Source organism: Bos taurus, chromosome 2, assembly GCF_002263795.3.
Source record: "Bos taurus isolate L1 Dominette 01449 registration number 42190680 breed Hereford chromosome 2, ARS-UCD2.0, whole genome shotgun sequence".
NCBI lineage: Eukaryota > Metazoa > Chordata > Mammalia > Artiodactyla > Bovidae > Bos > Bos taurus.
This window is the reverse complement of record NC_037329.1, coordinates 34,245,450-34,271,647: the sequence shown is the minus strand read 5'-3', so window position 1 is coordinate 34,271,647 and position 26,198 is coordinate 34,245,450. Positions and strand designations below refer to the sequence as shown.

General features: G+C 37.9%; 1 protein-coding gene across 5 annotated transcripts in view; it reads right to left on the bottom strand.

The window, feature by feature from the left end:
• Positions 1 to 258: 258 nt before the first annotated feature.
• Positions 259 to 26,198, bottom strand: part of FAP (fibroblast activation protein alpha) — a 79,197-nt gene continuing 53,257 nt past the window's right edge. For 2 of the 5 annotated variants that reach the window (NM_001098001.1, XM_059892669.1), the window contains 10 exons: positions 24,962 to 25,009; positions 19,063 to 19,161; positions 18,534 to 18,603; positions 17,598 to 17,792; positions 11,867 to 11,921; positions 4,185 to 4,284; positions 2,982 to 3,046; positions 2,427 to 2,499; positions 2,093 to 2,166; positions 259 to 658 (listed from right to left, as the gene is read on the bottom strand). In NM_001098001.1, coding sequence (NP_001091470.1) covers positions 557 to 658; positions 2,093 to 2,166; positions 2,427 to 2,499; positions 2,982 to 3,046; positions 4,185 to 4,284; positions 11,867 to 11,921; positions 17,598 to 17,792; positions 18,534 to 18,603; positions 19,063 to 19,161; positions 24,962 to 25,009 — 881 coding nt within the window. In that variant the 3' untranslated portion in view covers positions 259 to 556. The other 3 variants (XM_010801968.4, XM_059892660.1, XM_010801969.4) reach the window with 3 other exon arrangements.

Sequence of the window (26,198 nt, the reverse complement as noted above, 5' to 3'; positions counted from 1 at the left end):
TTTCTTGGAGGGACAGCACAGAGAGCAAACGTCAGGGTGCCTCTACAAAATGTATTGCCAACCTGATTTCTGAACAATGCTTTCGCACACTCTGAGCTATTTTTTTCCAGCATTTGGAATTCTATTTACAAAAATCCCAAACTGCTTCTAGATTCTTCTCCTCCATGACCACCCTATTATTCAAGCATTTGCTTAACACAAGCATTTCTTTCTCTGATAGAAACTGGAACCTGAAAGGAAGGAACACAGAGAAAATAATAGCATTTTAACTTCTGATTTTATTCTTTTCCCTGCAAATGAACAGGTAACAAAACACTGTTTGTGTCCAAAGCAAAAGGCAGGGCCTCCTTTTCTCTTCTTTCACAGAGTGCCAGAATATGTAAACAATATTTAGGTTGAACTTCTGAGTCCTCTGAATCTTCTGTCAGCCTTCAGAACAACATTCGTGTGTTTGTTTATACCAACATTTAACAGCATAAAGAGTGAAACAAGTAAACGGTCTGAGGCATTTATAGGAAGTGTTCAGATTGTGATACAGTCTTGTATCTGTATTGTTTTAGTCTGACAAAGAAAAACACTGCTTTAGGAAGTGGGTCATGTGAGTGTATAAGTGCTTCGTAGATAGGCCGGATAGGCCATGGTTCTGGTCCGAGTACCACTGAAACACAAAGGGAAGAAACTTATTTTATTCCTGCAACCCCACAGTGCATCTGGCTTTGACTTTTTTGTGCTCTCAGAACCTGGTAATTTTTCTAATATTACCATTGAAATACCTAAGAATACTTGCATAAATAAAATAATTTACATGTATACGTGAAGAACAAGAAGATTTAAAGCCCTTTTACTAACTTTCACCATTGTTTCATATTTTTTAAACCTATATGTGAGATCGCATTGGGGTGGTTGAGCTCTCACAGCAGCCAGCACCCTGGGATTCCGGGCCTGGGTTCCAGAACTGGGGTGGTGTGTTGGTTACTTTGAATTTCCAGAGCTTGGTTTCCTCATTTGAAAAATGAGGGGGTTGGATTTCACTTCCTCTAAGGCGCCTTCTAGCTAAAAAATTCCATGAGGCTTTTAGCCCCTGAATCTAATTCCTCTCTATTGTAGAAAATCCATAATATGTATAACCATAAACATCCTTCATAGGAGTTAAAAATAGTATTATTAAAAAAAAAACAGGGAGATGGTATTATGGATTTAAATTTTATTGCTGGAGAGATGCCAGTAAGATGATTTTCACTGAATAAAGTTGGCTAGTGGTTATTGATGTAATACTATATTCTTATGAGTTGAATGCACTTTAGGAGTCACAGTTTAAAAAATGGTAAAGGGGATAAAAAAAGACCAGAAAAGTCTCACCTCACCCTCTGTAAATTATTTTAAGAAGCCAAATTTCTGAAAGAAGGAGGGTTTCCTTTTCTAGGTTCTTGTGCAACATAAGCAAGTGAGGGAAAAGTGGAGAAGGGGGATGGAACCATCAAGGATTGTCTCCCTCGACTTGGATTTTGCCTTATTTTCCTCTCTGTCTCCATTTCCCACTCCTCAAGCAACTGGATTTCACAGCTAGCTCATTCATTCATTCAGTCAGTGAAAATATGAGCTTCTGTGGTGGGCCAAGCGCATGTCAGGCATAGAAAACACAGAGATAGAAGGATTCTCTAGCTCTGAGTGGAACCGCATGATTTCTGGGAGCCTCTGAGGTCTCTGACAGCCTTCTGTGATGGCTTCTTACTGGATACACAGAATCTTCTGGCTGCTTTGAGGTTTTACAGGGATTTGAAGCACGAAGCTGCAGTCAGTATGTAGGACCATAGCACTGTTGGATGTTTGAGCTAGAAGAGCCTCTAATCTTGTGGATGCCTTTATTTAATATATGACTCGACTGGGGTCAGCAAAGGTGGCGTGGTTTGCCTAGTGTCCCTCAGGGAGTTCATGGAAGATCCAAGAGTCATTTGCTAATGTTCTGCCTACTCTATTGAATAGCCTTCTTGTCAGGTTTTAGCAAAAAAAAAAAAAAGAGAAGAAGAAGAAGAGTCCTCCTTTTAGCTTAGGGGTCTAAGGCCATCAACCTGAATAAAATGAAATTATGTACCATTGCCTGGAAATCCACTTGTGCATTAACCAGAGCTTTAGCAATCTGCGCTGAGTTTTGAAAGTGCACATTATCTGCAACAAAGAGAGAGAGTTAAAGTGCTGTTAAATACCAGAAAGCAGAGTGACAATGTACTGCCTGGAAATGAACACCAACAATTATCTAGTCATGCAGTTGACATTGTCAGCAGCGAGTAATCACACTCGCTTATGGAAATGTCCCTGACTCTTAGGTACTGACCCTGAGCACAGGCATAGGAGGATGCTTAATGTTTCTTAAACAAAGTGATGCTGGCTCAGTATTTTTATGTGTAAGAGTCTTGCTTAAACCTCACCATCTGCTGTTCCGTGGATGAGAAGATAGTCTACATTTCTGAAATATTCTGCTCTTGCCATCACAGTTGAATTCTGGAAAAGGGGAAAAATTAACATTTTAGTTGCTGCAAGTTCTAATAGAAAACTAGCTAAATCATTGTGCAATGGACTTAGCACCAATACTGAAATTATGTATTGCTTTGGTTGATAAATATTTAAGAGTCAGAGCAACACATTTTCATCATCATTTGCATTACTTCCATCTGATTCTTAGTTTGAAAAACTGAAAGTTTATGTGTCATATGTTACATATGAGTGAGACCTTAGGCATAAATGATGCCCGCTCAAGCTGTGTAGGGGTTGGGGGTGGGGAGGAGGATGAGGAAAGAAAAAGTAGAATCCAAAGGGAGTTAATTCCTTCTAGTAAGGTGTTTTACAGCTGACAAAAGATCATCATATTTGCTTGTGGACCCAGCAGCAGTGTAAACTCTGAATGACTGCTTTACAATTATTTAGCACATATGAAATATATTATTATATATACTTCATATATATATAAAACAGAAAATGCTTACTTTATAGTGCTTGAGATTATCATCCTTTGTTGGGAGGCCCATGAATCGCTCTGTGTAGATAGATGCTGTAAAATATGTAAGAGCATGAGGTTTGCATGTGATAACTCAGGCTGGATAGTGAATGTATTAGTCTCTCAGTCATGTCTGATTTCTTGCATCCCTGCTAGGTTCCTGTCAATGGAATTCTCCTGGCAAGAATACTGGAGTAGGTAGCCATTCCCTACTCCAGGGGATCCTCCCAATATAGGGATTGAAACTCTGATCTCCTCCATCGCAGGTAGATTCTTTACTGTCTGAGCCAGCTCCTTAGTCTCCCAGGGGGAGCTGCTGAGGAAAGGTCTTGCTTTCCTTTCTGTGATGCTCCACCCTAGTCATTTGCTCTGCTAGTTGTCTCAACAAGCCTGGAGAAGAGATGCAGGAGAAGATTGTGGAAACAGGAGCACCTAACAATAGAAAGGACAGCTCTTCAGTTTTTTCACTTCTGCCCAAAGTTCTTTGATGGGGGAAATGTTGAGCTAGGAATGACCTCATTATATTTTAAAAGAAATCACAAATGCAGCCACCTCTAGTACTCTCACTGGTCTCTTAATTTGGGATAGTTTCCTCTGAATAAAGATTCCCAAGTCACAATTGCCTCATTTTCACCTCAACACAGGGAAGAGGATCTAATGAAAGCTAATTTTTGTGCGTTTATTATAATTAACTCCAAATAGTCATCCTGCATTGATGTTAATCATAAAAATAGGCACACATGGAAGGTATACTTCTCGAACAAATTTTTTGTTTCTTTGACTTCTGGAGTAATGTATCAGGCAGCTGCAAACTATTGTGTGGTGGTGAATTACTTGGCTTGGCTTGATTTTCCCTAAGAACTGCTTAAAAGCCAGTTTGGCTACACCTGTGTGTCTGCAAAAACAGAGTTAGCTCCGATTTTTAAAGATTTGGTTTATCAGGGGGCACAAGGTTTCTAGGAGAGAATAACATTCATTGGGTTTTGGAAGAGTCCTTTTTCGTCTTAAGATTTCTTTGATTGTTGCAACATGATTATAATGAATCATATAAACAACCTCATTTATAGATTATATTTTTCCCAGTGATGCTGGGGTGAATTTTACTGCATAATTTGTTTTCCTAGCAACCTTAAATATAGAGTAATTATGTGTTAAATGTTTTTGCAGCAACATTTATGAAATGTTTCCATACCGTAATATTCCCAGCTGGAGACCGGAGCCACCGCTATCCCACATTTGAAAAGACCAGTTCCTGAAGCAAGGGCCAGCGATGAAACATAACCTCCATAGGACTGTGGAGACATTGTTAGGAGTCAGTCCCAGATTCACTCTCCTAAACTCTCCAACATATTTGTATAATGATTCTACTCACAATAGTGCTGATGGGAGCTGGGGAATATGGATTGGGTAGATTAAATGTCTATCTTGCACTCTTGGCAGCAAGTTCCAACAATTTCATCCTAGTCAATTACAAAGACTTGGTGTGCTGATCAGAATATGGAGGGGGCAGTTTAAGAGATAGATACAATTGCAATTTTTCTGCAAAAATTTCTTTACCCATGCCTCTGTGTTTTTCCACCAGGACCTTGCTATGGCAAAAGCAGAGTTGTACTCTTAAAAAGTGCACACAAAAAAGATCATTTCCAAATGTAAAAGCAAGATACATTCCACAATGTACAACAGTAATGTGAGGCAAAACTTATATCTGTGTATTTACTTAATTTGTTTTCAAAAGAGAACGTCAAGGGAATGACACAAGAACCTTTTGTGTAGTTTAAGAGAAGGAGATCCAACCAGTCCATTCTGAAGGAGATCAGCCCTGGGATTTCTTTGGAAGGAACGATGCTAAAGCTGAAACTCCAGTACTTTGGCCACCTCATGCGAAGAGTTGACTCATTGGAAAAGACTCTGATGCTGGGAGGGATTGGGGGCAGGAGGAGAAGGGGACGACAGAGGATGAGATGGCTGGATGGCATCACTGACTCGACGGATGTGAGTCTGAGTGAACTCCGGGAGTTGGTGATGGACAGGGAGGCCTGGCGTGCTGTGATTCATGGGGTCGCAGAGTCGGACACGACTGAGCGACTGAACTGAACTGAACTGAAGAGATGGCCAGAGTTTGTATACACGTATTCTGTTTTGAGGATTTCTGGCATAGCAGCTCAAAGGGGGAAAAGCCATTGGTGCCTTAACAAATCTTACTTGCCCCTACTACCTCAACTTAATGGGAACACAAACACAAAAGGAGATACAAATTGCAGAGTCTGAAGCAGGTTTCGCACTCATCACTTTTCTTTACCAGGGAATCAGTAGGTGATTCAGAAATGTGACTCTGATAACAGAAGGAGATGTGTGTCTGTGTCACTTGGAAATTTGAACCTTTTCCTGAAAATGAAAAAATGAACAGAGAACTTCATAATAAAGCTGCATCTTCCCCCAGAAGGCAAATTTGTCTACCTGTTGGGAGAGAGATGCTTCCTCTTGGCACATGGATTAAGCAGTGTCCTGGTCAAAACCCACCCTCACCCCCACCAATGTCTGTGCTAGATTAGGATGTGATTATTCTTGCCCCAACACAGGACATCCCTACAAATCAAAAGAGGACAATATGGCTCTCTAACTAAGGGTGTGCCCTGTTATTACCACAAACTTCTGGGAATGATCTGCCCTCAGGTCAGGAGAGATCATATCATCTTTTGTCACAGAAAAGTCAGTCTTAAGACAGGGTGGGAGTGAGAGCCCTACAGAGCGAGGGAGAGACAGCAGACAGACAGGGTGAAATCAGGCAGCAGGTCAGTGGCCGGGGTCTAGTCTTAATCCACGAAATACATGGTCCGCAGGGATCAGCTAAACCCTCTTGCTGAATTCAATTGTTAGAAAAAGAATGCTCTAACTAGTTTACAGTTTTATGTTTCCATCTCCAGGGAATCTTACTGAGGACCCTTGGCTACAAAACACAGACTAAAAGAGGCAGCTCCAATTATACCGTGGCCTCCTTTCATTATACTTGGAGGAGAACTAAAACGTATTTTAATAGAGGAAAAATATATTTTAAAAACAGAAGGAAAATGTGGGTTTTAAAATCATTTTGATAAGTGAAAATTCTCATCAGGATCAAATTTTTACTTATAAAAATAATCTGTTTGGATTAGTAGGTTAGCAACAACTATTACTGAAATGAAAGATTTCTTCTTTGTTCTTAATTTTAGATTTAAATGCATGTAGAGTAAGCCTGAGTCCTTTAGAAATTTGATTGTTTACGGTTTTATTGGAAAAGTACGTTCACTGCAAATTATAATACTGGGTTCTGCTTTTCCTCTTGTATGCCCCATAACACAAAAAAGCACAGAATGATATTTGAAATTAGAGCATTTGCATATAGTAAAAAGGGTTTTGAACATCTCTGTCCCAAATCCTAGAAATTATAAAAATATTAATCTGTATTTGTTCACTGATTAGATAAGAGTGTGGTATCTGAATAAAATCGTCACCTTTTCGATATGAACACATTGTCTCCAGAAATTTGTAAAAGCAAAACTAGTATAGCAGCAGCACAACAAAAGAAGGTGTACTTTAAATTCTCAGGCAGCTTAGAAAAGCTGTTTCTATTGTAGAAATAAAGAGAGGAAAAAAAAAAAAACACCCGAGTTGACTTTTTTCTGTTCTCCCATGGGTGGGGCTCCAAGGCAGAGTGGGTGGATGCAGTAAGAAAAGAACCCACGGAGCAGATTGGCCATGAGAATTCTAGAATTTTGTCCTTTGCACTTAGATGCCTTGCCATTTTGTTTAAATGGAGGATATCTTTAAAAACTTTCTTAGAACGGCACAGAATTTTGAGGGATTTATGGAATAGTATTCTGATGGGAGCTATAAATCGGACTGGACTATTTTGCTTACAGGCAATAATAATAACTAGTTAACATTTGTGGGGCTAAGGTCATTGCAACAGTCTTTGTGGTCCTACAGGCTCTGTCTCCTTTCTCCCCCATCCCACTTCTCTTTGCTCACTGGCTCTCTTAATGTTCTTTGAACTCTCCAAGCATGATCTAGCCCCAGGACTTCTGCAAATGCCACCACCCCCTGCTTGGAATTTTCTTGTCTCCAAAATTGGCATGGCTTACTTCTTTCCTTTTTCAAGTCTTAACTCAAATAAATAAATAAATAAATGTCTCACCTGTCCTTCTAATCTAAAACTGCATCAATCTTGTATGACGCTCCTTACTCCTTTCTTGCTTTGCTTTTCTCCATTTCATCAATCATTATTTAACATTCTATCTGTGCTATTTATTTTTCTTGCGTATTGCCTTGCTCCCCAACCATTCCCAACTTGATAAAGGTAGAGATTTTTGTCCATCTTGTTAATGAATGTCCCCCCTAGCACTGATGATGCAATCTGAAACACATTGGGAATAGAATCAATATTTGTTTAATATATGACTTTCCTATTAACTCATCTAACTCTCACAGTGATTTGGGGGGAAATTATTGTTGCATTTCATGATGAGGAAACTGAGGCTCAGAATAAATTTAGAGTAAGCGGAGCTGAGACTCAACCGCAGGACATCTGACAACAAGCCACTTCCTCTATATCCCTACATTAGAGCAACCTTGTTGGGAAGTTTTAAATTCAGTCTAATATAGTCTCAATAGAGGTGCATTTGTCCTACTTTTACATCGTTGATCACACATAGCAATTCAAATTGCTTATAATTAGTCACTGGAAGAGAAAGGAACTAAGATTAAATCACGAACTAATGCTTATTCAACACCACCTGGCTAGGTCTATATTAACAAAGCAAAGCCCATGAATGAGGTTGTTATTCTAATAATTTAGCAAAACCCCTGCTGCTCTTCAATTGTCAGAATAATTGCTTTAATTTTTCTTCATATAAATCAAGGTTTTTCAACCTTGGCACTATTGACATTGGGGGCTGGATAGTTCTTTTCTGTTGGAGGCTGTCCTGTGCACTGTGGGACATTTGACAGCATCTCTGGCCTCTTCTCATTAGATGCTAGTAGTGCTCCCCCAGTTCTGACAACCCAGTGTCTCCAGACGTTGCCAATGTCCCCTGAGTGGCAAAATTGCCAGGTCAGAAACCACTGTCATAACAGACACTTCCTAAGCACAGGGCTGAGTACATAGTGCATAGTACATATCTATTAAGTAGCTAAAATCCAGGCTACTAGAATTTGGTTTGTGCGCCAGAAAAATGAAAAGGTACAATGAAAATGTCTTCTCTCCCCTTCTTAATCTGGATAATGGAGGGAAATGTATGATTTGTAACTTACTGACCAACTGGCCAAAGAAAAAATTGTATAGTTAGCTTTAGTGTATTTCTCAGTTTAGAAAGGTATCTAATACTTTGTGGAAACAGATGTTTACAGAACACAGTAATAGATAGACAAACCCAAATGGTCATTCTCAACATCTTTCTCTTTCCCTTCTCCAATTTCCCATAGATGTCTGCTTATTATATTATAAAAGAGCACACAAAACTATGACCTATTTTTGCCCCTTTCTTCACTGCATAAATTCAGGCCCTTGGTATTTGTTGCCAATATTACATCCCTCCTACTCCTTTGAACCACTCCCTCTCCCAAGATCAGGCTATTCTTCATTCTGCAGCCAAAGTATCTTTCTAAGACTCCAGTTTCACTCCCTATTGACTTCAAGACCACATCTCAAAGAGGTATCCATGGAATCAAATACTTTTTGGTAATACTATATTAAAAAAAATTAACAGATTTCTTTACTGTTCTTCATGGAACCTATATGCACTATTATATAGACTTCATAATTTACCAAATTATTAGACCAGAGAACGTTTGCCCCCAAATTTCATGGTACGACACATTGGAGGTACGTTAACTTACAGGATTAAATTCAGCTTAAACAGCCTCATAGATATGTGAGATGGCCAATACTGTGCTAAGCATTTGAGAAACAAAGTTGAAAAACAAAGTCCATTCCATTGATGAGCTTACATCCTTGTGAGAGAAAACAATGCACAAATAAGATAAAATGGTAATTCCTATAAGAGCAGTAATAAAGAGCTATTGGAGCATACAAAGGTCATATCTGAGTTGGGTCTTAAAAGAATAAATAGAAATTTTGCATTTTGGAGAGAGGAAGACATGGGGCATGGAAGAAGAGGATGGCCACTGAGGTGCATTGAACAGGCGTGATTGACTCATGGGAACAGACAAATCAAATTATTTATAAGGTCTGGGGAAAAGTAGAGGGAGATGAGACTGAGAAAGTAGGTTGCAATCAGATTGTCAAGGGCCTTGCATGCAAGTAAATGTGTTTGGGCCCTAGGCTGAAGTCAGCAGGTAGCCCTAGAATATATATGAGCAATATAAACGAAAAAGCAACATGGAAAGAGTTGTGTTTTAGAACAATAATTTCATCAGCAACATTGGAGCTTACGAAACTAAAGCAAGGAGGCTAGTTAAGGTACAACTGCAAGATTTAAACCTGTACCTCCCAGCCTATGGTCCATGCAAGTGGACTTTCATACCCCACTCTGGAGTACAGAATCAGATGCCCTGGTGTGAGGGCCCTGGGAACTGCTTTAACATGTTCTCCAGGTGATGCTTATATAAGCTAAGGTTTGAGAAGCTCTGGTTTAAATTACATATAAAGAAACTTGAACTAAAATAATGTCAGTGAGGATGATGAGAATAGACTCAGATATTTGGAGGCAGAATTGACAGAATTCACTAATCAATAGAATATTGGAGTCCGGGAGCTGGAGAAGTTGAAAGCATCTCTAGAGTTATGAATTTGGGTGACTTGGTATACACTGTGCATGCTCAGTGGCTTCAGTCGTGTCTGATTCTTTGCAACCCTATAGACTGTAACCCACCAGGCCACTCTGCCCATGGGATTCTCCAGGCTAGAATACTGTAGTGGGTCGCCATGCCCTCTTCCAGGGGATCTTCTCAAACCTGTGTTTCCTGCACAGGTATTTAGGCAGTATATAGGCAGATTCCTTACCACTGAGCCACCTGGGAAGCTCAGGTATGTGGTAAGGTCCTTATTAAAGATGAAGATTTGTTTTAAAGTAGACTATTATCTGTTTAGGGCTTCCCTGGTGGCTCAGCAGTAAAGAATACACTTACCAATGCAGGAGATGCGGGTTCAACCCTGGGGTTGGGAATATCCCCTGGAGAAGGAAATAGCAACCATTCCAATATTCTTGCTTGGAAAATCCCATGGAGAGAGGAGCCTGGCAGGTTATGGTCCAAGGGGCAGCAAAAGAGTCAGACATGACTTAGAGACTGAACAACACCAACGTAGTATGTTTAACTTCAGCAAGTTAAGCTTGAGGCCTCGGTAAGACATTTGGGAAACATGATCAGCGGGCATTTGAAATGTGGTGCTCAGAAGAGAGAGGTGGGGGCTAGTGGCAGGCATCTGGCAGTTGGCCTCGTCTTTGAAACCATGTGGATTTCCCCAAGAAAGTGAAGAACAATGAGAATCAAGACCAGATCCAGAAAAACACCAACATTTAAAGGAGGAATAGAGTATAATGATCACAGAAACAGAAAACTAAGAAGAGAAACATGTTACAGAGTCATGGATAAAGCCCACTCTCCTTTATGTGATGAGTGGGTTTCTTAAATCATCTACATATGTGGTTCTCTACCAAAGTACTTCAACCTAGAATGTTCTAGAAATGAAATTAAAGGTTCACTTTATGGTTATTTCAAAGCCTGAAGTAAAAGCAAAGTGAAACTCTGAAAGAAATGTTCATGATTATATGTAAGGGTTCAGTTCAAAATGTGAATCTTTCAAGAATTTACTTTAGGAAATTTTATAAAAATGGATGGTAAGAAAAGTCTTATCTGAAATGTTTCAGTATAAAATATTTCATTTATTTCCACCCATTTGAATTCCATTCTGTTTTGATACTTAACACTTGATAGTTTTAAGAAGGACCAAATGGCTCGAAGTAAAAACTTTTTACAAATTCATAACAGCTCTTCATCTGGTCACTGAGCTGAGAGGAATCCTGCAGATTCCCTTCAATATTGGGTTTCATTCCCTCCATCTTGTGCAGGCCGCTCTCAGAAAACAGCCAAGAAAAACAACCCAAGCACAAATGGCTGCAAATTGACTTGCAAATGTACAAATTCAGACCAAAACGTGAAACAGGAAATCTTTGAAGGGTGATTATCATAATTTATAATAGGCGATTCTAAACTCTTTCCCATAATTCTCTGAACTTTCCAGTGACTTTATTGCCCAAGACTGGTAAATGTCGCCACTTTTTTTCAGTATGTATTTAGAAAACCAGTATAGTTTCTCAAACTTGAGAAATGATCTCCACGACCTATAACTAGTAATAAATAATTATTTCTTTCCAGTTAGCAGAAATTAACATTAGTTCAGGGGAAAATTTTGATTACAAAAATAAGAATCAAATAGCCAAGATATGACTAGGATAGACTGGGTCCTAAGGAATTTATACTTTGAAATTTCCTGTAATTTTCAACTTTATTGTAGCTTTTCATTAAAATGAAATGATGAGGTATAAAAGAAATATGTTAACTCTAAAAAAACAAAGGGAATTAAACTTCTGATAAATATGATTTAGTTTTATATACTCTAATAGCAGAAATTAAGTGAAAGAGTATCAATTATGAGTTAATTTTCTATACAAAGGAGAAACAAAATGATTTTTAAAAAAGGAACAAACGCTGAAAGCCACCACTTTGAAGCCCAGATTATCCAAATTGACTGTTTCCATTGACAGATCAAATTATGTTGCAACATTAACATTTCATGAGAAATCTTATAAGCGAACACTTTAGAAAATGATGATTGCTGAACCAAATAACAGGCATAAAACATATAAAACAACTCACCCAGCCCCATATGGCTATTCTTTTTTCATCAATGAAACCCATTTCTATGAATTTTCTAAAGTAAAAGAAACAAATTTTTAGAATTTTAAGTGTGTACACATGACATTTACTTCATTACACAAGCATATTTAATCCAAAGATTTAATAGAAATGCTACATTTTCTTTGTTTAAACACATGCATAATAAGGTTGCATTTACAAATAATTAAAATAATATTATTGTGTTTTCTGCAAAGGATAAAAGGAGCTGTTAAACTCTCTGGTACATCTATTGAGTAGTACTCTCCTGGCTGTAAGGCCTCCTACCCTAATTGTCCTGGTGTTACTTGGGGCTCAGGTGAAGAAGCTCATAGTCAGCAAATGAATATTGATCAAAAGGGGAAATAATTTTTTAATGCACTGAAGAAGTAAATGGTTAGTTCAGGTTCTCAGACTACAGCTACCTGTTTTTGAGTTTGATATTAAATGTAGTTAAATTATTTATAAGTAAAAAAGAGAGAGAGACAGGCTCATAGTAACACCAGAAGAAATAGTATTTTGAGTGGAACCAAATTTCCAAATCTGCAAGTTTTGGGGGAAAAAAAAAAAGGGTTTGTTGTTCCTGTTTTAAATTTTATTAATTTCTTATGATTTTGTTTGCTTACGTGTTAATGTGAAAGAATTTCAATCTAAAATGGGACTGAAAAATAAAAATGAAAATCACACACAAGTGCCCTCAGGACTGCAAGAGACTGATTTCCATATATGCCTGATGTACAGAAAACTGATATTACTGAAATTTTCTTAAATGATAGAGAGTTGGCCTCATATCAACCTTGGAAAGTTTTGCTTATGGTTTCCAGAGACCAGAACAAGAAATAACCCAAGTCAGGTTAGTTCCTCAAAATACATTGAATTGAGCTTTGTGTGATGGGACTAGTTTTATCTGCCCAGGTAGTAGTCAAAGTTTGTCTCTGTTTTTGATTTTAACAGAGTCTCACTGAACTCTTCCCTCCTTATATTCCCTGCCTATAATACAGCCTATCCCAAACCCTCAATGAACTGGCCTATAGCTTGCTAAAATAGTTTGTGAGTCTAGAACTGCAATTCCTCTGCTATACCTGAATAAACTCATTTTTAAACAATTTTGAGTTTGCCTCATTTTAACCTTTTATTTAAGTTGACATGCATTATAATTGGAGAAGGGCAGGGCAACCCACTCTAATATTCTTGCCTGGAGCATCCTATGGACAGAGGAGCCTGGCAGGCTACAGTCCATAGGGTAGCAAAGAGTTGGACACGACTGAAGCCTTAGTACACACGCACACATTGTAATCTCTGTCTCATTTTTGGTCACATCCATCCATGGAAAAATATCTATCCCTCTCTCATATCATATTTAGATACCCTCTGTTTATCATGGTTTGGACAACTACATGTATCTTTTAGAATATGAACATGATTCATTCAAGCTCCATCACAAAAGACCCTCCATTTGAAATCAAGTGTGAAGACAAATCTCTCCTTAGGAGCAAAGGGCCATGCTTAATGGTGACCTTCAGAAAGTCCTGGGAAACTCTCAGAAATCTAAGTGCATTGCTGCAAAGCAAGAGTGTTTTGGGCTAATTTACTCCATGCTTACCTGAAGGCTGGTGTTCGAGAGCCATTGTGATTTATTTAGGGAGTGTTTTGATAGAAGAAACTCTCAAAGAAACAGAAGCAGTGGAAGAAAAAAGCAAAGTGAATGAACCATTACAGAGGCCTGGATGGGACAGTGAAGGAAAAGAAGGGGATGAGACCAAAGTGACACTCATGACCAGAAAAACTTTTTTTTTTTTTGGTTGCCTTAAGTGACATTAATGTCCTTCCTCATTCTTCTCTGGAACTAGAATGGAGTGATTTGCGTTAGTTGAATAATGGAATTTCTTAAAGGGATTTCACAGCAACCATTTTGCTCGTTGCATGTATTCAAAATGCACGTTTCTGCTGCACAGAGGAGTTGGGCAGATGCCCGGGACAAACAGATGGGAAGAAGCCCCGTCAGTCACAGCTTACTCGACACTAATTCTGAAGGACACTGAGGCGTCTTCAGGGGAGAAATGCAGTAGCAATCGGAGAGTTGCTACCTGTGTGGATGCTTGTTCACAGTAGGTAGAGAAAACGGGCTGTCAACTGTGGTATTTTGGCAATTTGCCCACAAACTTCAAAAGCCAAATGGAAGAAAAGAAGGTTCACTTTCTTTGTCAAAAAAAAAAAACACACACACAAAAAACCAAACAAAGCAATCTTGCTGCTAGTGCTTGAAGCCAGTTCGAAGCCATAAAATCAATCATGATTTTATGATCTCCCAGAAGCTAGCAATCATATTGCCTTGCATCTGGGGTAAAAGCAAATAACAGGTGATACATGGGAACAGGAAATTCTTAACAGCTCCCTTCCTAGGTTTATTCCAAAAGGATGACATTTACAGGAAATGATAGCGCAATAGTTAACATGGAAATGAAACATTAACACTTAATGTGGCAAGACTAGGTTAAAGGTTAGCTAGATAATCTGAGCACTTTGAGACCAACCAAGCTTTATAAAATTTACCTCCAAAATTCTGAAGAGCTTTCAGGAGGGTTATCAGAAATACTGCCAATAATGTAGTTAAATCAACAAATGTTAATAACAGGGGAAAAAGCATGTTTTTCTAATTTTGGAGACTGGTCTGGACATTACAAATTTTCTCTCTTAAAAATAACCCTAGGCTAAAGATCAGTTTGAAACCCTATTGATTGATTATTATTCTATTTTGGAAATGTTTTTATTGGTATCATGTATAACAGTATATTGTTTCTCATATAATTCTTTCTTACCACTATCCCTGAAGTTATATAAAGTTTCAAAATTGTGGGAATGTCTAAAGTGCCGAACTTACCCCAAATGAACAGATTTGACCCTGTAACTACTGAATGTGTACCACTTTGCATGTGTACCACTTGCAAAGGAGACTGAAGAACATAGGTCTCAGTTTTACTTAAGCTTTGACCTCAAATGCATTTCCTTTGGGGCATTCAAAATTTGTGCAGCTGTAGGGCTTTTTTTCCCCCTGCTTTGCTTCGTTGAATTTATTTCTCAACCTTGACTAGAATTTACTAGTATTTTCAAATATGTACATATGATTTTTTTGCTATGTAAAAAATTTAGCCTGATTGCATTTGCTAAGAGATTCAAGGAAACAAATTTCATTTTCTTTCTTTTTTTTTTTTTGCAGGAAGAGGTAATTTGAGGACCATGGACAGAGAAGCCTGGTGGACTACGGTCTGGGGACTGCAACCCCACCAGGACTACAGTCCTGGTGGGGTTGCAGAATCAGACACAGTTTAGTGACTGAAAGACAGCAACAAGAGTTGGAGGGCTACCATAGAGGGATTACAATCCCAAGTCTTCAGGTCAGACATTCAGGGTCTGATTCCTAAAATATTTCTCTGGAAAATATGTGATTGAATTCTTTCCAGAATTATCACTATGAATCTATTCTCTAGCTTTTGTCTTCTCAAAACATCAGGCTTCCAGGCCTCCCTTGTACTTTGGCAGAATAGTGGCTTCAAGCAAGGTGAAGGCCAGTTGGCATCTCCACTGCTGCAGATGCACTTTGCATGGGCCACACAGACACCCCTGTTCACTGAGGCAAATACAGAAAGCTCCATGTGGTTTATTCTCTCTTCAGAAACTGCAAGTGCACTGAAAGCTGAGATTGTAAATTGCATGATTTTATACAGAGTATTGTAATTGCATATACTACTTCACCTGCTCTTGAATGGCTGAGTCAATGAGTGAACATATGTCTGATCTACAGTACAAAAACTTTCTTCAGGTTCCATCCAAAAATGGCTCAGAGGAGGTAAAGGTAGACAGTTACAGCCTCTGGTCCAATCTTCATTTCAGTTCTAAGCGTCATTTATGTTATTGTGAAAAATCAATAGAATTTGTGGCTTCCTGTTCTATGTGTTGAACAGAAATAACAATTTATGTTAAGGTCAATGCATGGATATCAGGTTTAAATTTTCAATTCATCCAAAGAAAAACTTTCAGAAGTTATCTATTCTATCTCTTCCGTTTCTTGAGGTATTCCTCTTAAATTTGAATGCCACATTTTTGGTGATAAATAAATGCACAAACATACAATGATGTATGATGGTAATGATTGTTTTTAATCAACACCAAACAAATCACTTTTTAGCTCTACCAACTTTGGAAAGTTGAATTATAAACCGCAGTTTACAGCTCTGTCCTTTGATATTGTCCCATAATTACGTGTCCCTGGTGTTTTATTGCATGGTTTAATACAAACAAGTGTGACACACAGCCAAAAAAGAATTAAGTCTATAATGCTGATAGCTGCGTTAATATTTGTAAGGCATACCATAGTCTTATATGAGACATTGTATCTTGGGATTTTTCTTTGAATTACCTTTCCTATGACTCTCTGTCACACAGAAGTATCTCTCAAAAAAGTTGAAACAGTGGAAAGGCCAAAAATCTGGGTGAGTAGGAAAGACAGAGCCTCCTAGAAGTTAAGTGTGAATAATGCCTACAGATTGTGTAACATTATTTAATAATTTACTTATTAATTTGTTAGATTTTATCCAAATAGACTTTGCTTTTAATTGAATGGTTTTTGTGTGTGTGTGTGTGTGTAATTAGTGTCCACAGAATGAAAGTTTAAAAGCATATGATTACTTTTCTATTTTAAAAAAATATCACTTGTGAGTCTAAACTCTTCTGCTTTGATTAGAGACAAAAAATACAGAAAAGTGTTGTCTGGGCCTGGCTCCTATTTGTTAAATACAGTCTGTGTTCTGTGTGCTACACTGAAATCAATAACCATTAGTGATATTAAGATGATAAAAGAAACATACTAATTAATTTTCTAAATTGCTCTTTCTGTGAAGCATTGTTTGACCTTTAGCTGTCATGCATGCACGTATATCCATGACCAAGAGTGCAATCAGACTGTTAGTTTTTACATTTACAAGCTACTATTCTCTAATGTCACCTACTCATACCATAATAACAGAAACCTGACAGCTATAAGAAATATCCAGAAGAATCCTGCACAGTGCTTCCAAATTAGGAACAATTTTGGTGACTCTTTTCTTTTTTTTTTTTCAGGAAGAAATGATTGAGCCATAAATTGTGGTTGAGAATGTAATTGGGAAGAAGTAAGATTATAAATCTGTATTTCCTCTAAATGTTTTCATAATGTAATTTCCATTACATAAAATAATTTTTTTTTGGTCAAGTGAAAGTAGGAAAACACTTTCTTGCTAATATGATAGTTTAATTACAAATGAATGTCTGATATCTGTAAGTGCTTAGTGCCGATGAAATCTTGAGCCATTTCTGAATTTATGAGGTAGAATCCACAAGGCTTGAGCACTCAGATGTCCGGTTTTCTACAGACCATTCCTAGAGTTATACAAATTTTTCTGTTAATTGTGAGCCATGTTAATGAAAGGCTATTAGAATGACTAAACCATGGAAAGAGAGTATTTATCATCTTTCACTACGAATTATTTTTCTACTCTTTTCCGTGAATAATTTTTTTCTCATATTGGGTAAAAATATCCCTTGATGATTAATGATAGCTTTAGATGATGTTAGGAAAACAGACAAAAAGCATTAAGGCATTAAGGATGGAGAAACCCAGAAGTTATTGCATAACTTTTGCTGACATCAGTTTCTGTTTGAATGAGAAGGCGCTCACCTGACAGCTGTGATCTGGTCCTCAACTTCATAAACACCCAGCTTTCGATACACTGCATACAGGAGTTTGTCACCTTGGAAAGCTGTTCCTCGACCATCCACCAAGGCAATGACTATCCCTTCCTTACTTGCAAGATAAGATATCCAACTAACAGCGAATATAGACCTTACACTCTGACTGCAGGGACCACCATACCTAAGGGGGAAAAAGAAAGAGAATCTCTGATGTTTTTGTGAAACTCAACTTCCCATCGGGGCCAAGAATTGCCTTTAGTATTTCCCAGTACATTTGTATGATAAAATTTCAATACCAGCGGCATTAGAACTGGCTCAGAATCAAGAGAGGACCAGGCTTTTCCCAGAGGTTTGCTACAAGGAAGTTGTTCTGGGACACAGCCCCTCCTATTCCCCAAAACGGATACATCTAGGGTTGGCATTTCAAGGAATATGTGTGGGTTTTTCGTCATTTCTGCCACCTGCCACTTGCTAAAAGCAGGCATAAGATATACTAAAAAAAATGCATGGTGTTTTAAGCAAATTGTGTGTAGGTCAGCACTGATTTGGGGTGTGATTCCACAAAATGTATTCCATTCCCTTATTTCATTTCTAACTCAATTACATAAGATGTGAAGATGATTTACAATATTTTTTTGGCTGCAATTTCTCTATCTCAAAGGTATTCTGACACATTAGGCAATTTGCCACACAAAGGAAATTCAAAACAGCAAATGCAAGCAAGTCCATCTAAAAATCTCAAAACTTTCTCAAGCTATTTTAAATAGCCATATTTTATTTACTCTGATTAGTTGGGGAATATATAAAACAGCATCAATAGGAACTGTTACCGAGGAGAATGGTTCATTCTATCTCACAAATGTGTATTTAATACAGCATGCTTTCAATAAATAGTTTTTAAACCAAAGAAAATATTACATACACTTGAATTAGCAAGGGATACTTCTTTGATTTGTCAAACTGAGGAGGAAGAATCATCTTGTACCACAATGCTTGAAAAACAAAAACAGAGAAAAATCTTCATTCCACTATACTCAGCATTATTTATTTTCTTTAATAATAATATATAATATAAAATCAACTTATAATTAGTAAATTGTGAAGAATCAAGACTATGTTTTTCTTGATTTTTATTATGTATTTTGTCTAATTTACAAGTTATTAGAAATATCGAACTATTGTTTTTCTAGAAGCATGCATTCTAAAATTAAAATTAGATAAACTTTTAAAAAAAACAGTGTTGAAATGGAGCTATAGAAAAAATATCAACCTTATTCACAAACATATGAAAGATATTTCATAAAACCTTACTGCTACAGTAAGACTTTTAAATTAAGATCCTGTAATATTATAGGGTTGTACTATAATATTTACCCTACAATTTTGTTTTTAAAAAGCAAGATAAGTGCTCAGCTTCATATTTATTCATGAGAAGTTTTTAAAGATCTTACTAATATCATCCACTTTAAGTTTCTTAATTTCTTCTTTGGGCAGCTGAATATTTTTCAAAGCATTTTCCAATTCCTTGTTGTCTTCCAGGATTTTAATTTCTTAAAAAAAAAAGTTCATTTTTAATTAATAGAAGTTCTATAAAAAATTTCTTTCTTAAAATGTCTTTGAATTTACTATGCATGAAACTGAAATGGTATATGGATTGCTTAAGGATTTTCATATTGACAAGCAGATTTTTAATACAGGCTTTAAAGCAGGGATGACCTTGTAAAAGACCTCAATCATTGTCTCCTAAACTGACCCTGATGGCATCAAAACACATTTTGAGCAGAATCACAGAAGTAACAATGCTTTTTCAGCCACATTTTCCTGTGTTCAACCTTTTTTTTAATAAGTACCCTGAGTAGGTAGCATTTTGAAAAAAATATTCACTAAAACAAAAGTGGTAGAAATAAAATCCATATTGCTGATACTTCATATTTAAAGCAATTAAGTATATAGCTATAAAGTTTGTTTTTAAATCTTCAGTGCACAAGATCAAATATTAAGTCTGTGATTTTTTCATATCTGTTTCTTTCTTAAACTCTTCCTGCTGTACTTGCTTAATATAGGATATTCTTTTTTTTTTTTTTTTGTAATTAAATTACTGTGCAATCAATTCCTTCAAATCCTTTCTTTCAAGGTAGTTATATATCTTAGTAGGACAACCATATATACACACTATGATCTTTGTCATTCATCATAAAGTGTTAGTCACTCAGTCATGTCTGATTCTTTGTGACCCCATGGATTGTAGCACTCCAGGCTCCTCTGTCCATGGAATTCTCCAGGCAAGAATACTAGAGTGGAGTGACATTTCCTTCTCCAAGGGATCTTCCCAACCCAGGGAGTGAACCTGGTTCTCCTGCATTGCAGGCAGATTCTTTACCATCTGAACCAACCCAAGACTCCTAAAGAGAACTCTCAAAGGGGGAACCTGGAAAAGATCTCCTAAAAAACTGCTGTTTAACTGAACAAATCCATTGATCTCCTGAGAAAAGTTAGGTTTTTGAATAATAAGTGACGTTTGTAGCTTTATTTTTAAAAAGAGGGTCTGGATGACTTCTGAGATACAGCAGGCCTGTGGACTCCTTGTTTTTGTGCTTTTTTAAAGAAGTGGTCCTTAAAGATGGGGAGCTGGGGGAGTACTTGTAACTACACTAAGTTTGCCAAACCACTTCTCTTTTAACTCTCAGTTTTCATGTACTCATGGCATTTTGCTCCAACGTGTTACATTTAATCTTAGAACAAGGATAGATGTTTTGGTATGAGTTGTATAAGATACATAATACATTTCATTTTAACTTTGGATAATCCATCAGGAAAGAGATAGTTGTGGCAATTTAAAAGTTAAAACTAAAAAAGGGAATAGCAGGAGATGGGGAGAGATAAATTAGGAGGCCGGGATTTACATATATGTACTACTGTGTATAAATAGATAAATAACAAGGACCTAGTGTATGGCACAGGGAACTATCAATACATTCAGTATCTTGTAACACCTTATAATGGAAAGGAATATGAAAGAGAATATATATATATATATATATATATGGACTTCCCTGGTGACTCAGAAGGTAAAGAATCTGCCTGCAATGCAGGAGACCTAAATTTGATCCCTGGGTCGGGAAGATCCCTGGAGAAGGGAATGGGCCCCTACTCCTGTATTCTTGCCTGGAAAATTCCATGAACAGAGAACCCTGGCGGGCTACAGTCCTTGGGGTCACAAAGACTCAGACAGAACTGAGCGAATTTCACTTTCACTTTAAGGACTTTCCAGGTGGTGCTAGGGGTAAAGAATGCTCCTGCCAATGCAGGAGATGTAAAAGGTGTGGGTTTGATCCTTGGGTTGGGAGGAGAAAAAGGCAACCCACTCCAGTACTCTTGCCTGGAGAATCCCATGCACAGAGGAACCTGGCAGGCTACAATCCACGAGGTCGAAAAGAGTTGGGCACAACGGAAGTGACTTAGCTTGCATACATAACTTAATCACTTTGCTATTCACCTGAAACTAACACAGCATTGTAGATGAACTATATTTCAATTAAAAACTCAAAACTAAAAAAATGAGTTAAATGAATACTCAGTTCTTAAGTACAATGGAGCCAGTCCTTCATTCTCTGTGTGCGGGTTCTGATTGTGGAACTGTCAAGGATAAAGGGAATCTATGTGGAACAAGCACACAGAGTGGCTGTAATATTTACTTAGACCATGTTTATCATTTTGCCAACAGATGCTGGAAGTCTGAGACAATCCACGGATGTTGCCTGATTGGGTTGACCTTGATTCCTTCTCTAGTCTGTTTCCAGTTAAGGACTTACTGAAATGACAAGTTGAATAGAAAAGATTATTAATGCTTCTACAGTCCAGAGTTGCATCTTTATGGATAGTAGATGAGCAATTTTCCTACCTCATGGAGCAAAATAGAATTTCATAGGGCTGTGAAGAGAGGGAGGAGTTGCAATTGGACTTCTCTATGTGGTTTTGCCTTGGAAGTATATAATATGGCAAGGATTGATACAGCCCAGACTATACCTTTTACCTTCTTTTACTCATCATTGTATACTCGATGCCCAGCATGCTCAGTACCAAATACATGATATGTGGTTGTGTTCTCCGTATATTTGGAGACTCTTCATTATGATGAAATCAAGGTGTAAGAATGATAGATCACATCTGATTTATTTGTTAAAATCATGTTAACTATGATATATTATTCATTGATTAAATTATGTGAAGAATCTTCAGGAAACCTGATAAATAAGGCTATTCAATCAGCTGAGCAATTTTAATGAAAATCTGCTGTGTCTGAAGTTCCTAAGCCTCAAATGGGTCCTCCATGTCAAGTGTCAACTCTTCTATGTTTTTTTAGCATCTGGGTCAAGTGCTATCTGTTATTGTCCAATGACTTTACTTCACTTTGCAGAGAAAATATAGCCATTGCACTGTTTTCTACAAACTGTGGCAGGTGGATTCTTTACCAACTCAACTATCAGGAAAGCCCTATTTTCTGCAAACTTTCATAGAATTACATCAGAAATTTCCTCACTGTCTCTCATCACAAGGCCAGAGATTAATTTCCTCACCTGTCTCTGGACTCCACTTTACCCAGAGTGGAGGGACATCCACTCCTTTATGTCTTCAACCATGGTCTCCACATTTCTTCCATCAGCATTCAACCATTCTCAAATGTTTATCAGCTTTCAAAAGCTAATTTAAACCTCTATCAATCTCTTCCAGGATTATTCACCTCTTTCCTCCACTCATCAGTCAGACCTATTGAAAATAGTCTCTTTTTATTTACTTACCTCCTATGCAAACCTAAATTTACTTCAATCTTGCTTCTACCTCCACTGCTCCACTGAAACTGTTCTGACTAAGCTAATGCTCATCATTACTTTGTTAAGCTCATTGATTTAGGGCAAGTCTTGTTTCACTCTGAAGTGCTTGACACAGTCGAGCACTCCCTTTTCTTGAGATCCTCTTCTCCCCTGCATGCCATGAGTCCATACTCTCAAGGGTGTCCTTCTCCTTCTCTCCGCCCTCAGTCTCCTTTATAGGTTCATTTTCTCTTTCCATTTCTCATGTTGGTGTTCTGCACAATTTTACTCTAGGCTCATTCTTTACTACCCTTGCCCACCCTCACTTTCCCCACTCTGCTCTCTTATCCATTTCCACAAAGTAACCAGGTATTCCATAAATGAATAACTTTCCGATAGTTATCTTCAACTCAAACTAATCCTCCAACATCCAGATCCAAAAGTATGTCACTCCAGGACAGCTCCTTTTGGATACATGTCATCAGCACCTCAAACTCAATATTCAAAACAAAATTCATCACCTCTCCAAATACGTTCTCTCCAGTGTGGGTCCCGTATTTCAAGAAAAAGCATCATTGTGAATCCATTTGACCAAGTTAGACATCCAAACAGCATCAACCTCTCCCTTATATTTATGAGTCTTAAGATTGACGTAGTCATCATTAGGAAACATTTCTTAATCCCCTATTCCAGAGGAGGAGCCCTGCTAATATGCTCTCATGAATCTCTACTTTCCCTATCTTAATACTTTAATCCCACTGTGTTGTAACTGTCTGTTCACACTTTTGCATTCCCCACTGACCTGTAATCTCCTGAGAACAGGACCATCTCTAATGCAATATCTGTTCACTTTTAGGATGTATTTTCTAGCAAAGTGCCTGGTTTAATAGGTGCTTAATAAATGTGTATTGAATGAAAAATTTTGGCACCAAATGCAAAGAGAAACTACAAATAAATAGAAGACATAGAATCTGCTCTGAAAAGCTACTCTAAAACTTATCTCGTAATTGATTAAAAATACAGATTCCCTAGCCCAATATAAGACTTATTAAACTGGAATTTTGGAGGCGGGCCTGAGAACCTATATTTATAATAAACCTCTCTGGAGAATTTCATCATGGGGCAAGTTTGCAGAACTGCACTATAAAAGAATTTTCATTGGTTTTGAGAGTTAAAAACATGTAAATACGTATAACATATATAGACACATGAACATTGTACCTATTTTGTAAGTACTGAATGAGGTGATAAAAGTTTTGTAATCAGTACAAAAATTGGTATCTAGCAGAAATATGAGAAGAATAGTAAGAAAGTGGAAATTCATTAAAAAAGAGAAGCTGACCTTTACTTTGCAGTCATGCAATTATTTTCCCTGGATTCAAATGGCTAAAAGTTATCAAGATTATTTTATGCAAATCAGAGATTCTGTTCTCTTTTGAGAACAAATGAGAATTAAACATTTATGGTGATTTCCATTAAAACAAAGACTTAGAAATTTGAAACTAGTCTTGCTTTAAAATTTCTCTCACTGAAGGTTGAAATGAGCCAAACTCAGAAATACAATCTGTTATTCTTTAAAGTATTTCATTATTAGACACAAGGTTAAAAAAAACAACAAAACCCCCAAAACTTCAAAACGAAACTAAATTCACAGTTTCATTATTTCAATGCTTGTCCTGTCCTGAGCTCCTGAATGGACTCTGATTTTCCTCATTGCCTTATTTTCACCTATGCGTAGGCCATTGAGCTGGCAGCCAAACTAATTCCAAAGCAGTCAGTCTCCTGACTTGTCACCAAAGCTGTCCAAGGACAATCACAGGCTTGAGTGCTGAAGTCCCTTTTTGCCCTTAGATTCCATCAACTTCAACCCCACAATGTCTCATAGTAAATCAAAAGGTAACAGAGAACCGCAGGAAGAGTCTCAGGGCAATTATACACTTGTATATCTCCGTCGAGAGTAAAAATGGTCATCTTTGAGCTGTGAACTATTTTTGAACCAATATCACGAATACAGGATGGAGGAGATCTGCTTTGATAGCAGTTGCAAATGGAAAGAGCCTCCAAATTTCAGGGCTCTCATACGTGGCAACAGTGTGATGTAGCTGTTAAAACAAAAAAGCTAGCATGATAGTCACCCTCTGCTTCGAACTGGAGTTATATCCGGAACTTATCTCCAGTTCGGGATGTTAAAAAAAAAAAAAAAAAAAAAAAACAGGCCTTCTTATTTGGGAGGGAGAGTGTACTAAAAATCTTCAGTTTCCTTCCAATTTTAAGCTTCTGTGTTTTTATAAGGGTGATTGGCGAAGACAGGATTAATTCGTCTTACATAACTCATCTGCTTTATGCCAGGTTCTTACTGCAAATAATAAACTTTCATCTGGTCAGGTTTGACAAAGAATAGGTTGATCAATATAATCAAAAGCTATGCAATAAGCTATATGTCACTGTTCCCCTTGCTGGTGTGGGAAAGCTGTCTTGCTTTCTCTAGTGTCACAAGAGTCCAGGATTTCTTAAGACTACAGCATGTAGGAGACAGTACCTTGGTCGGTGCGGCCATCATGAAGGGTGGAAATGGGGAGGCCTGGGCCTGTGCAGAGGATGAAACAAAAGCATGGCTTAGCTTTCAAATAACATTTAGCTTTCAGTAAGAATTGCTGGTTGTATTTATGATTGCTGTCAAGCTCAGTTACCTCTTTTAATTATGCAACTATTTTTTTTTCTCCCATAAAGAAGTAAACATTCCCTTTTAAGTTACATTCAAACAATACATGAGACCAGAGCCCAGTCAAAGAACAGTCATAGGAGAATAGTTGCTTGTATATATTTCCAAGAGTGATCCTAAATAGTCAGTATCTAATTACACAAATGGGAAGCGGCAGTGATAAATGGCCTTCTGGGAAGATATGCTGTATGGGCCAGTTTTAGCTGTGTCTTTAACTTCACCAATACTCAGATTATATTTTCAATTTTGCTTCCTGGTTCAATGTTCAGTTTATTTTGGTAGGTTGAGCTCAGCAACTTTTTTTTGCTTTCACTTAATTGCTATGAAATTAGTCGCACAGTTGTGTCCGACTCTTTGCAATTCCATGGACTGCAGCCTGTCCAGCTTCTCCGTCCGTGGAATTCTCCAGGCAAGAGTACTGGAGTGGGTTGCCATTTCCTTCTCCAGGGGATCTTCCTGACCCAGGGATCGAACCCGGGTCTCCTGCATTTCAGGCAGATTCTTTACCAGCTGGTTCTCTAGGAAAGCCCCCTTAATTGCTATAGGCAGAAATTAATTTATACAGAAAATATTTCCTGTTCAAAATGCTGTGACAGGACACATTCCCTATGAAACAGACCTAGAAGGAGGTCTGTTTTGTGCACCAAAAGTTCGTCTGGGGTGCTGTATTAGGATCCCAGCTGTGGGGGAAGAGAAAAAAAGGGGGGGTACTGAGGGAAAGTGGGGCGGGATGCAGTCACAACAGAGACCTCAGCCAACCTCACTGGGAGCTCTGGAGCTGGCTGGCCTTTGGCGCTGTCTTGAATGGAACCAACTAGTTTGCCTTTTATCTCCCAGAATGGAGTGATTCTTGGTTTTGGCCTGAGAGACAAGTGATCTCTGGCTTGGGTGCAGCGGGCCCAGCTGTAAGCTTTTAGCCACCAGCTCTTTCAGCAGCTGGAGAAATGACGACTCAGTCCTGAAGGTAGGAGGTCTGAGTGGCAAACCAGTGTCCACCATATATTTTGACATGGAATTCAGGTTCTCTGTGCAGAAATTGGCCCCCTTTCTTTTT